The sequence below is a fragment of the Gymnoscopelus microlampas genome, assembly GCF_963454915.1.
Source record: "Gymnoscopelus microlampas genome assembly, chromosome: 20".
In the NCBI taxonomy this organism is placed as follows: Eukaryota; Metazoa; Chordata; class Actinopteri; order Myctophiformes; family Myctophidae; genus Gymnoscopelus; species Gymnoscopelus microlampas.
In genome coordinates, this window is record NC_139957.1 from 33,737,964 (window position 1) to 33,752,945 (window position 14,982).

The 14,982-nt window shown below is 42.1% G+C and overlaps 1 protein-coding gene across 1 annotated transcript in view; it reads left to right on the forward strand.

The window, feature by feature from the left end:
* Positions 1–14,982, forward strand: part of LOC311036625 (ryanodine receptor 3) — a gene marked incomplete at its 5' end in the record, with an annotated part of 257,158 nt that overhangs the window by 123,942 nt on the left and 118,234 nt on the right. The window contains 10 exons of the mRNA XM_084045450.1: positions 1,051–1,154; positions 3,192–3,275; positions 3,956–4,115; positions 5,483–5,630; positions 6,479–6,681; positions 7,544–7,718; positions 8,817–9,025; positions 9,670–9,834; positions 11,916–12,103; positions 13,214–13,379. Of these exons, the coding sequence (XP_083901576.1) occupies positions 1,051–1,154; positions 3,192–3,275; positions 3,956–4,115; positions 5,483–5,630; positions 6,479–6,681; positions 7,544–7,718; positions 8,817–9,025; positions 9,670–9,834; positions 11,916–12,103; positions 13,214–13,379 (1,602 nt within the window). The remainder of the gene's footprint in view (positions 1–1,050; positions 1,155–3,191; positions 3,276–3,955; positions 4,116–5,482; positions 5,631–6,478; positions 6,682–7,543; positions 7,719–8,816; positions 9,026–9,669; positions 9,835–11,915; positions 12,104–13,213; positions 13,380–14,982) is intronic.

Consider the following 14,982-nt stretch of genomic DNA (forward strand, 5'->3'; position numbering starts at 1 on the left):
GGCCACGGATCCCCATTTGATACAACTCCGGAGGACCCCGATCGATACACTGTAATATCAGCAGTGTTAATTTAACCCATTGAGACCTGAAGCCGATTCTACATGTCTCCTAAATCTCAACAGTTTTCTGAAAAGCTTATGTTTCTATATCAGTGGTGCTCAATCTTTTTCATGTCAAGGACCCCCAAAATTATATGTATTTGGCCACAGAACCCCATCAAAATATTTTGTTCCAGGGACCCCCCAGAAGCAAAGAATAGAGTTAAAAATGTTTGCTTTAAAAATATATATATTCAAAGATTTGCACACATTTTCACGATTTTTCAAAAATAGCAGATCTACAAGCTCGTAGCGCGGCACTCGGTGCCGCGCTATGAGCTTGTATATCTGCTATTTTTGAATAGCCCAAAGTGTAAAATAATGCTTTTTAGCTCAAATCTAAAAAGGACACAGTTCCAGGTCTTAATGGGTTAAAGGAGAATTCCGTCCGACTTATTTCTTACCTTATATATGATATTATGATATCCTAGGACGAGTGGTAACTCCATCCCGAGTCGACCGCAGCTAAAAACCCGAGCCTATGGGACTTGGGCTAGATCGCGTTTTTTAATACATTTTTTTCTTTTCATGTCGTTTCGTGTCATTTTTTTTAGGTGAGATATAACGTTCTTATGGACAGAAAACACTCCACAGTGTTTATGTTGGATGCGCCTCTTTTTTCGTAAATTAAAACCCCTACTTGATCCCACTACAGCGTCACACAAAAGCACCAAAAGTAGCAGATCTACAAGCTCGTTCGAGCTAGATCTGCTACTTTTGGCGCTTTTGAATTTGAATCCTGAAAAGTAACAGTGTTGTAACAAATGAGGTTTCCACCCCGACATAGACGGTATGCTAACTGTATATCATAACACATTTATTTCATATACAGCACACGTCACGCACCGTATATATGTATTGGTTGAAAATGAACGTTGGAAAGCAGCGAAACGAGCCCTGAAACGTATCCCTTCCTCTCTGACCGTTCCTCTCTCTCGTTCCGCCTATCAGATACGAGACGATAATAAGCGGCAGCATCCCTGCCTGGTGGACTTCTCCAAGCTACCCGAAACGGAGAAGAATTACAACCTGCAGATGTCGACGGAAACGCTGAAGTACGTTTTGGGAGTGTTGTTGTTGAATGAATTGACTGAATCTGTTTGGGCGGGGGAGATGGGGGGGAGGAGGAGGAGGAGGAGGGGGAGGGGAGGTAGAGAGGGTCTTAATATGTCATCACCACGGCCCACCGGTGCCTAGAAGTGGCCTGGAACACACTGTACGCGGTTAATACACTGCCAATGAGGGGTTGGGAAAGCTGTAATAGTCATTAAATGCACGGTTCGTTGACAGGTTGGAGATGGTACGGAAAAGAACTCCAACCACAGGCTACAGAAAAATGGATCTGGAGACAGAAAGTGCATGATTAAATGCATCTATTTTGGGTGAATAGATAGATAGTTACATCGGAGCTAAGAAGAGTTTGGCGGTATAGGAAATATAGAACTTTGGAGGCAGGAAATTATCAGGAAATATATGTCTGACAGACAGGAAATGGAACTCACCAGCTTGCTGTAGGTTTTATTTTTATTTCAAATTTTTCACATGATCGATATTTGTATGAGACTCAGAGAGAGAGAGAGAGAGAGAGAGAGAGCGAGAGAGTTCTCAGACTTAGAAAGACTCTCTCTCTCTCCGTCTGACTTGGAATGGAAGTAAACTCCCAGTGTACCTCGACCAAGGACTGTCGGTGTCATTCTGAGATGCATCTCTCCAGATGGGTGCAGTGGGACGGGCACCCTGGGGCCGCAATGCTCAATCTGCCCCGCCATAACATCTGCTAGGGTTCACATTGTGAACATCCGTCATGGCACACTTCATGGCACACAATGTGTTATGAGCTTGCAGATCTGCTATTTTAGAAAAAACGTGAAGATTTGTACAATTCTACAAATGTCGTCTAAAATGTGTTTTTTTAAAAAATATATATATATATATCAGTGGTTCTCAAATGTTTTCATGTCAAGGACCCCCAAAATGTATATGTATGTGGCCGTGGACCCCCATCTCAAAATATGTTGTTCCACGGACCCCCCAGAAGCAAAGATTTGAGTTACAAATGTTCGCTTCCATTTTTTTTATATATTCAAAGATTTGCACAAATTGTCACGATTTTTCAAAAATAGCAGATCTGCAAGCTCATAGCGCGGCACTCGGTGCCGCGCTATGAGCTTGTATATCTGCTATTTTTTAATTGCCAAAGTATAAAATAATGGTTAAAGGGGTTACACGGATGCGTTCCCAGTCTTAATGGGTTAACGCAGAACTGTGTGTGTGTGTGTGTGTGTGTGTGTGTGTGTGTGCGTGCGCGCCTTGCGTCATGAAGGACAAACGTGACGCTCTCAGAGACTAGCCAATGATCCTGTGTCAGTGCTATAGTCTCTCCTCTCTGTGTCAGTGCTATAGCTCTGTCTGCATGAGTGGCGTGACGTTTCTTTTTTTTCCATTGTCACTTTGTCCTCCCACGAGGTGTGAAGACATCTTGTCAAAAGCACTTTGCACCCCGTGTTGTTCTGCTTCTGGGTGGATTCACGTCCCCTTTGCTTTTTGTCCAACCCGATGATAACCTTTTAGTTTATGGTTCTCTTTTTTATTTCTGGTAACTTGTGTTGATCCCTATGGGGAATTTTGTTCTCTGCGTTTGACCCATTCTATACCGGATTTATACTTGTTTGCGACGCTTCGTCGTGCACAGAAAATAGCCGTTCTACAAGCTCACAACATGCGGTATTGTGACACTGTATGAGCTTGTAGATCAAGCTGAGCTTGTGCTATTTCGGCTATAACATTTGATTCTGTGAAAAAAAAAGATTATTTAATTATATGATATACTATATTTCATAAATACCCTTTGTTTTGCGTTTTTCTGTTCTTTTTTCTTTTTTTTACAGAATCAAACGTTTTATTCTAGGCTCAAAATAATTTATATAAATATTTTTGGAAATCTCTGTGGGAAAAATGAATGGGGTCTGGAACGATGGAACCAGAAAATGGTCGCCACTGCTATGCCCTATAGGGCATAGGTGGTTAATGTATTGCATTTCATTTCACTACTGAACATGCTCATGGACACGTGTTTTGATATTACCCTGCAGGACCCTGCTAGCTTTAGGATGTCATGTAGTCCACGTCAATCCAAATGCTGACGACAACCTCAAAAAGATCAAACTCCCTAAAAAGTAAGTGTGCACTTTACTACAGCGCCTGGCTGCAAACTCACACTGGCTCATGAAGGACACAGTAATAGTCCCTCCGTATTATAGCATGAGGTTTCAAGCAGTGGTGGAAAAAGTACTCAAATGTTTTACTTAAGTAAAAGTATCAATACTGCAATGTAAGTACTCTTTTTCACGTAAAAGTCCGGAATTCTAAATTTACTTGAGTAAAAGTGCAAAGGTATTGGTATCAAAATGTACTTAAAGTACCAAAAGTAAAAGTACTGAAAATAGCAGATCTACAAGCTCACAACACGTAGCGAGCTTGTAGATCGGCTATTTTCAAATAGCCTATGTATACAATAGGGCTACAGTGGTTAATGTGTGTTTTTTAATATAATAATGTATATCTGCAAAGTAACTTGTAACAAAGTTTTCAAATAATTATAGTGGAGTAAAAGTGTATTTGTCTCTGAGATGTAGTGGAGTAGAAGTAAAAGTATTGAAAATTGGAAATACTCCAGTAAAGTAAAAGTACCTCAAAATTGATCTTAAGTACCGCACTTGAGTTACTTTACACCATTGGTTTCAAGGTTCAAATGTTAACATGAATTTTGCGTGAATATGAAGTATAAATCAAAATGCATGACGCATTGACCGAAGAGAATGTGAAAGTTGCATAATTGTTATGTTCTGTTTTATAGCTACATGATGTCCAATGGTTATAAGCCCACCCCTCTGGACCTGTCTGACATCAAACTGACCCCGAGTCAGGAGCTGCTGGTGGACAAGCTTTCAGAGAACGCCCACAACGTGTGGGCCAAGGACCGCATCAAACAGGGCTGGACCTACGGCATACAGCAGGTACATCAACCCATTGAGACCTGAAGCCGGTTCTACAAATGTCTTCTAAATCCCAACAGTTTTCTGAAAAACGTATATTTCTATATCAGTGGTGCTCAAACCTTTTCATGTCAAGGACCCACAAAATTATATGTATTTGGTCGCTGACCACCATCTAAAAATATTTTGTTCCAGGGACCCCCCAGAAGCAAAGATTTGAGGTAAAAAATCAAATCTGTGCTTCTGGGGGTCCCTGGAGCAAAATATTTTGAGATGGGGGTTCGCGTCCAAATGCATATCATTTTGGGGGTCCTTGACATCCTTGACAATCGTTAATATCGTTAAGATGATAATAATTTTTTTTTTTTACTTTCCCAAAATGTTTTGCAGCCAAAATACAAGCTCACAACCTATCGCAATCCTTTCTTTTTTTTTCTTGCAATTTCCTGACAATTTTTGAAAACATAAATCAGGAAAAGACAACGCTTGATATCCAAAATCCCAGACGATATCCAGTCACATATCACAACATCGATATAATGTTGATAAATTGCCAGCTGCAGCAGGTAGACCTTAATACATTAACCTCACCTGCAGCATTCAGTGACAACAGCATGCCATTACTGCTCTGAAAAATAACGTCACACTCCCAAAACACCCGAGGTACTTTCTCACAAAGACAAATTATTAGCAATTAAAGACAATTCCCTCTCCTTGCTTTCTGAAGACAAAGCAGCTGATGTTTTCCTCTGCTATTTTGTTGCCTCCTTTTGCTACCCCCCCCCCCCCCCCCACCTCCAACCTCCCCTCCCCTGTGTGTCAGGATTTTTTGTCTTTCAACTTCCACGATACGTACCGTACCGAACAGAACCTGCCCAGTTTGCATTTGGCTTTACTTTTTTTGTTGTTGACATTTCTACAATTGCTTCAATGCGAAGGATGATTCAATGTGTTCCGTTATTTTAAAGTGACAGCTCCATTATGACAAGCAGTGTTATCATCCCTGGAGCTGCTTGTATGAATCAGACCTGCATCCAGAGAGATGACAGGATAGGTGCTGAGGAATGAGGAGAGAGAGAGAGAGAGAGAGAGAGAGAGACTTTTTAGCTCAAGACCAAAAAGAGAAATTTGACGTCTTCCCGGGACCCAAACTAGTGAAAATAGCCGATCTACAAGCTCACAAGACATCACAATGCGACACGTTGTGAGCTTGTAGCTCTGCTATTTTCACTTCTTTATTTACGATTCACGATTTATTTATTTACAGGACTTCTTTTCTTTTCTTTTTTGGGGGGAAATTCTGTTGAATAAATGTTACAATTTTCTGTTCAATTTCTGAAAACAAAAGACAGAAAGATATTTACTGTGTGATTGTTTGACCCGTACAGGATGTGAAGAGCAAGCGGAACCCTCGCCTCGTTCCCTACGCGCTGCTGGACGAGCGAACCAAGAAGTCAAACAGGGACAGCCTCCGCGAGGCTATCCGCACTCTGATTGGCTACGGATACAACATTGAACCCTCGGACCAGGAAGGCGGTAAGTTCGGCCATCAAATTTACGCGGTTGTGAAGTGAAAAGCAGTGGTGTAAAGTAACTAAGTACATTTACTCAAGTACTGTACTTAAGTCAAATTCTGGGGTGTTTCTTTTACTTTAGTGGAGTATTTCCAATTTTCTGTACTTTTACTTCTACTCCACAACATCTCAGAGTCAAATATTGTACTTTTACTCCACTACAATTATTTGAAAACTTTAGTTACTAGTTACTTTGCAGATATAAATTATTATTTATAAAGCATACATTAACCACTTTAGCCCTATTTCATACCTAGGCTGTTTGAAAATAGCTGATCAACAAGCTGTATATTTTGAAGCCAATACTTTTGTACTTTTACACAAGACCTGAAGCCGAATCTACAAATGTCTTCTAAATCCCCAAAGTATTCTGTTTCTATATCAGTGGTTCTCAGACGTTTTCACGTCAAGGACCCCCAAAATGATATGCATTTGGCCGTGGACCCCCATTTCAAAATATGTTGTTCCAGGGACCCCCAGAAGCAAAGATTTGAGTTACAAATGTTCGCTTTAAAAATATATATATTAAAAGGTTTGCACAAGTTTTCACAACTTTTCAAAAATAGCAGTGCCGCTGAGCTTGTAGATCTGCTATTTTTGAATAGCCCAAAGTGTAAAATAATGCTTTTTTAGCTCAAATCAAAAAATGACACATGATGCGTTCCAGGTCTTAATGGGTTAAGTAAAATAGTTGAGTACTTTTTTCTGCTAAAGCACACGTCTGTAGACAGAGCTGCTGGTTAGATTCTCCTTCTCTGATGTGCTGTGTTTGACTCCTCTCTCTCTCTCTCTCTCTCTGCCCTCCACTAGGTCATGCTGCGGAGCGTCTGAGCATCGATAAGATCCGTTTCTTCCGGGTGGAGAGGACCTACGCGGTGACCACGGGCAAATGGTACTTTGAGTTTGAGTCGGTGACGGGGGGAGACATGAGAGTGGGCTGGGCCCGGCCCGGCTGCAAGCCTGATGTGGAACTGGGCACGGACGAACTGGCGTTTGTCTTTGATGGATACAGGGTAAAAAAAAGTCGCTCACTTTTTTGTCATATCACTTTTTTCATCAGTGGTGGAAAAAGTACTCAAATGTTTTACTTAACACATCGGGTGCCAGCGTTTTTTCATAACAACTTACGTTGGGTGCCAGTATTCTCCCCATTGACTGCGCTTTACTGTTTAAATCTGTAGACTCCGCGACGAGCAAATCCACACGAAAAAAAGCATCGATTCATGTTGTGCCATGAGCCTGGCTACAGCCTGGAACCATAACATTTCCCTCGCGAGTTACAACGGGGGGGGGGGGGGGGGGGTCGCGCATGACCGGTTTTCCCCACAGGAAACAGATGGGAATTTTTTTTTTGTTTCCGGTGAGCGATCTGGCACTTCCTTCGCAGGATTACAATGGGTTCTCCCAGAGCTGCTCTAGCCCCGCCCGCGCGGAGAAAAACGAAAAAAAACAAAAAGACTAAACTCACGGTTCAGACCGTGTTCGGCACCGAACCGCCACTATGTAAACACACGGTTCAGACCGTGTTTGGCACCCGATGTGTTAAGTAAAAGTATCAATACTGCAATGTAGAAGTACTAGTAAATTGTAAATTGTGTGTGTGTGTGTGTGTGTGTGTGTGTGTGTGTGTGTGTGTGTGTGTGTGTGTGTGTGTGTGTGTGTGTGTGTGTGTGTGTGTGTGTGTGTGTGTGTGTGTGTGTGTGTGTGAGTGTGTGTTTGCGTGTGCTGCTAATACAAAATAAAGTTGAGTTCAAGGCATCAAATGTTCAAGTCATCAAAATATTAGAGTCCTCCAACTAGACTTTTTAACTGTGGATTTAAAAAAAACCAATACAATGCGTGCGCGCGTGTGTGTGTGTGTGTGTGTGTGTGTAGGGCCATCGCCTGAACATGGGCAGCCGTTTCTTCGGTCGGTGCTGGCACGCGGGCGACGTGGTGGGCTGTATGATCAACATGGAGGACAAGTCCATGATCTTCACTCTGAACGGAGAGATCCTCATCACCAGCAAGGGCTCTGAACTCTGCTTCGCCGACTTTGAGACCGAGGACGGTGAGAGACACAACGACAAACCCTGAGTGTTCATTTAACCTCGGAGAGGGTGAAACCTTTGTACACCCTCTGGGTTACAAATTAATACAAATTTTGTGTGTGTGTGTGCGTGCACGGACGTGCAGAGGGATTTGGAGAGGCAGGGGCTGGAATTTCAAAAGGGCACCTATTGGATTTTCTTTTACAAACAATTACCATACTTTTAGGCCCGAAAACCCCAAAAATCCAAAAAGGTATCATTGCGTGCTTAATGTCCTCAAAGTCACGCACCCAACAAGTTTTGAATTGAGCAGATTGGACCTTCCGTTCCATAATAAAGAGATAATGGCCAAAACATCTTGAAAACTGCCACTTTTGTCGTTTTTCGATCCCCGATTTTCGATTGGGTTTTGGCCATTGTCGCCCTTTTTTCTTTAATAACACGGGCTAGGAAGGTCGTACCATTAGACCGCTAGGGGCAGTTGACATTATTTTATTTATTTATTATTATTTTTTGTCTGGAGAGGGCACTTATTTACCGACGAGTAAAAGGGCAGGGGCTCAAGCCCCCTTTCATGTCTATGTGTGCACGTGCATGCAGACATGCATGTGTGGGAGAAACGCTGATGACAGTTGTGTCAGCTCAGCTGAAGGTCAGGGTGCAGGTTGACTGACAGCAGCTTTAGAGGGCGAGAGCAGGAGAAAAAAGACGATGGTTTCAGTTTGTTGTGTGTGTGCTGCTCCACATCATTAAAGCTCCGCCATGTTCCCATCAGACCTTTCTCTCCTGAGCAGGGTGACGGTCATCATGTTGAGGCATTAGTGGAGAATGCCGGGGGCCGGGTCATAGAAGCCAAGAAATAAGCGTCCCTAGTTACAGAATCACCATTATTTAACTTGACACTCGTAAATTGGCGTTTAGTAAAGGCTGGATTGTTCGTACTGTACTGAGGTAGAGTGTTCATGCGGTGATGTCTTTCCCTGTGTGTGTGTGTGTGTGTGTGTGTGTGTGTGTGTGTGTGTGTGTGTGTGTGTGTGTGTGTGTGTGTGTGTGTGTGTGTGTGTGTGTGTGTGTGTGTGTGTGTGTGTGTGTGTGTGTGTGTGTGTTGGTTCCTGCAGGGTTCATTCCGGTGTGCAGTCTGGGTCTGTCCCAGGTGGGTCGTATGAACCTGGGGAAAGACGCCAGCACGTTCAAGTACTACACCATGTGCGGCCTCCAGGAGGGCTTCGAGCCGTTCGCCGTCAACATGAACAGAGAGGTGACCATGTGGTTCAGCAAGCGCCTCCCCACGTTCGTCAACGTGCCGAAAGACCACGGCCACATAGCGGTAAGCACACTGAAGAACACTTAACCACTTAGCCCAGTGGTCCGGGGACCACCAGTGGTCCTTGGGGGGGGCAGAGGTGGATGAATTCATTAATTAATACCTGCCGATTAATATGTTTAGACCTGAGGCCCGATTCTACAAAATACCTTCTAAATCAGTAGTTCTCACACTTTCAAGATTATTTTTTATTACAAAATAGCAGATGTACTGTACAAGCTCACAGCACGTCACACAGGGCTCCCTCCGTTTTTTCCTCTATCTACACCAAACCTCTTCGCCGAAAATATCAGATCTATGAGCTCAATACGCATCACAGATCTTGTAGACCTGCTATTTTTGGCGACGGTGAATGTCTCCTATCTTGACATGCGTTGTGGCCGCTAAGCCTAGCGGTTAAGACACATACCACATATAGGCTCTAATGCAGCCTGACGGCGAGTCGCAGGCTCGATTCCCGAGCCCGGCGACCTTTGCTGTGTGTCACTCCCCGTTTCTCTCTCCCTGTTTCCTGTCTCCCGTAACGGAGTATTTCTACATTGCAGTATTGATACTTTTTACTTAAGTAAAAAAATTTGAGTACTTTTTCCATCACTGATGACAACATGACAATGACAACCAAAATATTGTCGCTCACCTTTTCCCAGGTGACCAGGATTGACGGCACCGTGGACAGTCCTCCGTGTCTTAAAGTCAGCCACAAGACGTTTGGCACCCAGAACAGCAACGCTGACATGGTGTTCTGTCGACTCAGCATGCCCGTGGAGTTCCACTCTGTCTACAAGACCTGTCCCGTCATCGACATGAACGGAGTCCACGACGACGAGTCTCTCAAAGTCAAACACAGGTTGTTGTTGTTTACTATTTTTACTATATTTACTACTACTTGAGTAAATACTACTATATTTACTCAAGTACTGCACTTTTTTCTTTTACTTTACAATACTTTTACTACTACTACTCCTACTACTACTATCTCAGAGGCAAATATTGTACTTTTTACTCCACTACAATTATTTGAATACGTACTAGTTACTTTGTAGATTTTTATTATTTTTACAAAACATACATTAACCACTTTAGCCCTATGGACATTTCGACCATTTGAAAATAGTCGATCTACAAGATCTGCTATTTTCGAAAGAAAGTTTTGATACTTTTACTTAAGTAAAAAATGTGAGTACTTCTTCCATCACTGGACTTACAATATTGTAAGTCCACTTATAAGAAACGTCTTATCTCCATATTTCAGCTTTATGTGTTTAAAAATAAATAAATGAATGCCCTACTTCATCATACATGAAAATAGCAGATCTTAAAATGTTTTTGATATGATAATTCAAAATGAATGGTTTTGGACATACAAATCGATTAGTATTACTTTAAGTATTACTGACAATATTAGCTATTTAAGCCCTATGTTAATGTTATACTTCATACAACAGTGTCACACACACGAAAATAGCAAAAATAGATACGTTTGATCTGCTTATTTTGCTATATCTTAAAAAAAAAAGACCTGGAACGCATCTGTGTCACTCTAGATTTCTTTGGCTATTAAAAATAGCAGATATACAAGCTCATAGCGCGGCACCGAGTGCCGCACTACGAGCTTGTAGATCTGCTATTTTTGAAAAATCGTTAAAAAAAATGTATATATTTTTTTCAAAAATCTGTTTTTAGAAATGGATTTAGAAAACATTCTAAGAATCGCCTCAGGTCTTAATGGGTTAAAGTGGTGAATTACGTACTACTGTAAGTATCATTTCTTGTTTTTTCATTCACAATGACTTTCTCAACAGATACCCCCTGAGATCAGTGAGATACAGTGATGAAGGCAGACGAGTGGATTACAGCAGCATCACTACGGTAATTAAAACAAGCTGTATGACTTCTGTCATAAATAAACTTCTTTTGTGAGATATAATTCAGTGGTTCTCAAAGTGGGGTCCGGGGGAACCCCTCCCAGGGTCTCCCCAGCTAAGGTAGTTAAAGGACGACTTCACCTATTTTCAACCTATATTCATATAATGAATATAGGTTGATATATATAATTCATTATAATATTGCACCATTTTTGTCTACTTGTTCTGTGTCTAAGAGGAGAGCTGTGGACAGTTCAGAAACCCGCCTACCAGTGACATCATCGATGGGGAATCCAAGCTAATAGAAACTGCAGGCTTTCTATTCCTGGGAAGTTAGGGTGATATAACGGAAGCCATTGTTCTCGCATCAAGATAAAAAAAAACTAACGATGATGTCACTGGTAGGCGGGTTTCTGAAGTGTCCACAGCCCTCCTATGAGACACAGACCCAGTAGAATGTTTTTTTAATCATTTTATCCGGAGCATTAGTGAGGACCTATTATATGAAGATAGGTTGAAAATGGTTGAAGTCGTCCTTTAACACAGCATCACAATCATTTTAACCTCTTTATCCATATGTTGGATATTCAAAAATAGCAGATCTACAAGCTCACAGCGTGTCACTTCGTGCCGCGCTGCAAGCTTGTATATCTGCCATTTTTTGCCTTTTTTTAATCTTGAATGTGTTTGAAACATTTTGAATGATTAACACACATCTTCTCTTCTGGGGGGTCCCTCCCACAAACATTTTCAGATGGGGGGTCCATGGTCGAATACATATCAATTTGTGGGTCCTTGGCAGTAAAAAGTTTGAGAACCACTGATATAATTTACTGCTGTTGTTTGTGTTTTTCTGTATTGGCTAAAATCCAAATGATAGTGGATTTTAGATTTGTGTTTTAGGTTATTATATTTTTAGATAGGCAATTGCATTTTTTAGATTTGACGTTTCATATTGTAATCATCAAAATAATTCAATGTTTTTTAATGGCGCCTGTCTTTTTAAACACCTGTGATCATGCTGAAAGCTAAATAAACATAAACAACTTTTGCAGTACTACCACTCGGTCAGGGTGTTTGCCGGTCAGGACCCTGCCGGTGTGTGGGTGGGCTGGGTTACCCCCGACTACCATTACTATAGCAACAACTTCAACCTCAGCAAGAATCGGACGGTGACGGTAACCCTGGGCGACGAGCGGGGGCGGGTCCATGAGAGGTGAGTATACATCCACAGGCCACTCCCACTCCCACCACCTCCTCCTCAAGTCAAGACCTTTTGATTTGTGTTGCTCATTTAATGCAGGTGCAAACTCATTGCGCTTCACATTAAAATGCATCAATAGTAGTGAAATACACCATAGTGTAGTAGAGTAGAAGTATAGAAAATAGAAAAGCATAGAAAATCGGAAGTACTCCAGTGAAGTAAAAGTACCTGAAACTTGTACTTAACACATGGGGTGCCAGGTTTTTTTAAAGTACACTGAGTGCCAGGATTTTCAACCATTTTTTAGGAGCCGAGATACAGGCTTTTGAAGTCATAAGTTAACCAGGAAGTGGATTGGAGTCAAAATCTTCGGAAAATGATATCTCCTGGTGCTTAGAAGGTAAAAAACAAAAAAAAAATGTTTTTTTTTTTTTTTTTTTTTAATGTTTTTTTTTTTTCAATTTTTTTTTTTTTTTTCAAAAAACGTATATATACGGTTTTGGCACTCCGTGGTTGTATTGCAAAAAACGTGTATATACGGTTTTGGCACCCAATGTGTTAAGTACAGTACTTGAGTAAATGTACTTTTACACCACTGACTGAGCGCCAGATCCACATGAGAGCCACGCCGTTCCCATACGTGGATTCCGAGATCCACACGATTAGATTTTTAGAGTTATTGTCTACACTATCTCCGTCCATTTACTTGAGTGCAAAATTTGAGAACTTTAGTTACTTTGTAGATTTTGATTATTATTACAATACATACAGTAACCACTTCAGCCCTATATACATTTCGGCCATTGGAAAATAGCCGATCTACAAGCTCACAATGTGTCGCAGCGCGACGCATTGTGAGCTTGTAGATCTGCTATTTTCAAAATATTTTTTATATATTTGAAAACTTTTGAAACGGGACATTCTGCATAATGAGTATTTTCTACTTTTGGTACTTTAAGTACATTTTGATACCAATACTTTTGTGCTTTTACGCAATACATTTTGAATTCCGGACTTTTACTTAAGAGTATTTCTACATTGCGGTATTGATACTTTTATTCAAGAAAAAAAAGCTGTGAGTACTTTTTTTCCCCACCCACTGCCTCTCTGTCTGTGTCACAGCGTGAAGAGGAGTAACTGCTACATGGTGTGGGGCGGCGACGTGACCACGGCGGCCCACGCGTCCAGCCGCAGCAACGTGGACCTGGAGGTGGGCTGTGTGATCGATCTGGCCACTGGCCTGGTGGCCTTCACTGTCAACGGGAAGGAGATCTCCACTTCCTACCAGGTACTGCTGCTCCACTATGCATGAACGCACTCCATTACAGGGCCCCATTAACCTCATTAACACATTGACTGCCAGAATTAAAACATCGTTTTTTCATCCCCATGCCAGTGGGGTTTTTTGACCTTATATTGACGATATTTGGAGAGCCGCAGGAGCCGCGATGTGCACGCGGATGTAAACAAAGGGTGTCTTGGGGGGGGTGGGGGAGGGTCTTGTTTATCCACCGGAACACATTTTTTGTAACTGCGATCGGCCATTTTGTTGCTATTGGCCGTTGAATAAGGCTTTTTTTTTCAAAAATTGACCTCCTGGTGGCGCTGTAATAGGGCAATGTTAAAAGGGTGGCATTTGTTCCTAAACATAGTGCGAATGTGCGTGCAATGTTTCACCGCAATCGGATGCTGCCATCTAAAGTTTGTTGCAAACTTTAGATGTCAATCTTAGCCAATCAGGATGGAATATGAAGAATCAAACACATGTGTCTTGATCACACGACTATAGAAATTAGGTGTACCGATTTGTTTAAAATATTGACAAAATCTGAAGGAGTAATATCCAAAAATGTGTTTTACATAAGTCAGCCTCCCGGTGGCGCTATAAAAGATAGGCAGATGTGAAAAATGCAGGGCAAAGGTTTTTCCTTGGCCTTTAGGGGGTGCGCATATAAGGTTTTACACAGATTGGTGCAGTTACAGGTAAAAACTCAAATCGGCCTGTTATAGCACCACCATGAGGCTGATTTGAAAATGTTCAAGTGGCATGTCTTTCTCGGCATAGTGGGAATGTGTATGCAACATTTCATGGAAATCGCACGCTGTGTTCACGATTTGAGGCATTTTGTTCAAAACGGACCAATCCTGCAAACTTTGGAAGTCAATCTTAGCCAATCGGATGGAATATGAAAAATCTGAAAGACAAAATCTATAGGAGTACTGTCAAAAAACGTGTTTAGCAAAAATTGGCCTCCTGGTGGCGCTATAACAGGCCCATGTGAAAGATTTGAGGCAGAGGTTCTGCTCTGGCATCGAGGGAGTGTGCGTGCACAGTTTGGCTGCGGTCCAGCCAACGGTGCCGGAGATTAGCTGTTCTCAGACGGACGGGGCAACCGACACACACGGACGGACGGACGGGCTGGGTGCAAAACATAGTCTCGGCCATGCCTTTTCGGCCTGGTCGGAGACAATAAGTCCCAGATTGTAGTTTCAAGGTTAACGTTATGACCAACAGCCTTTAGATGTTACCCACACTACCTCTTAGAGATAGGCTAGTCCAGGCTTCATTTAATCCTGCTCGTTTGGGTGACTGGGTCTTCCCCTCTATTCCATCCATGTGCCCTGTGCAGACAGCCATCAGTCCACCCATCCACCCGTAGCATTTCCATCTCTCTGCATCTAGCCATCAATGTGTCCCTCCTCCCATCCCTAATATGCTATCATTACCAAGCAAGACGTGGTATCTCTGCCTGTATACCGCGCATCCCTAACGGCACAACGGAACGTCTGCCCTGTCAAACTTGAAAAGTACAAAGCTGTTCAAATGTACGCTCTTACACACCTGGAGAAGCTAATCTCGCGGGAGCTTTTCAACGGAGTATAATCTCCTT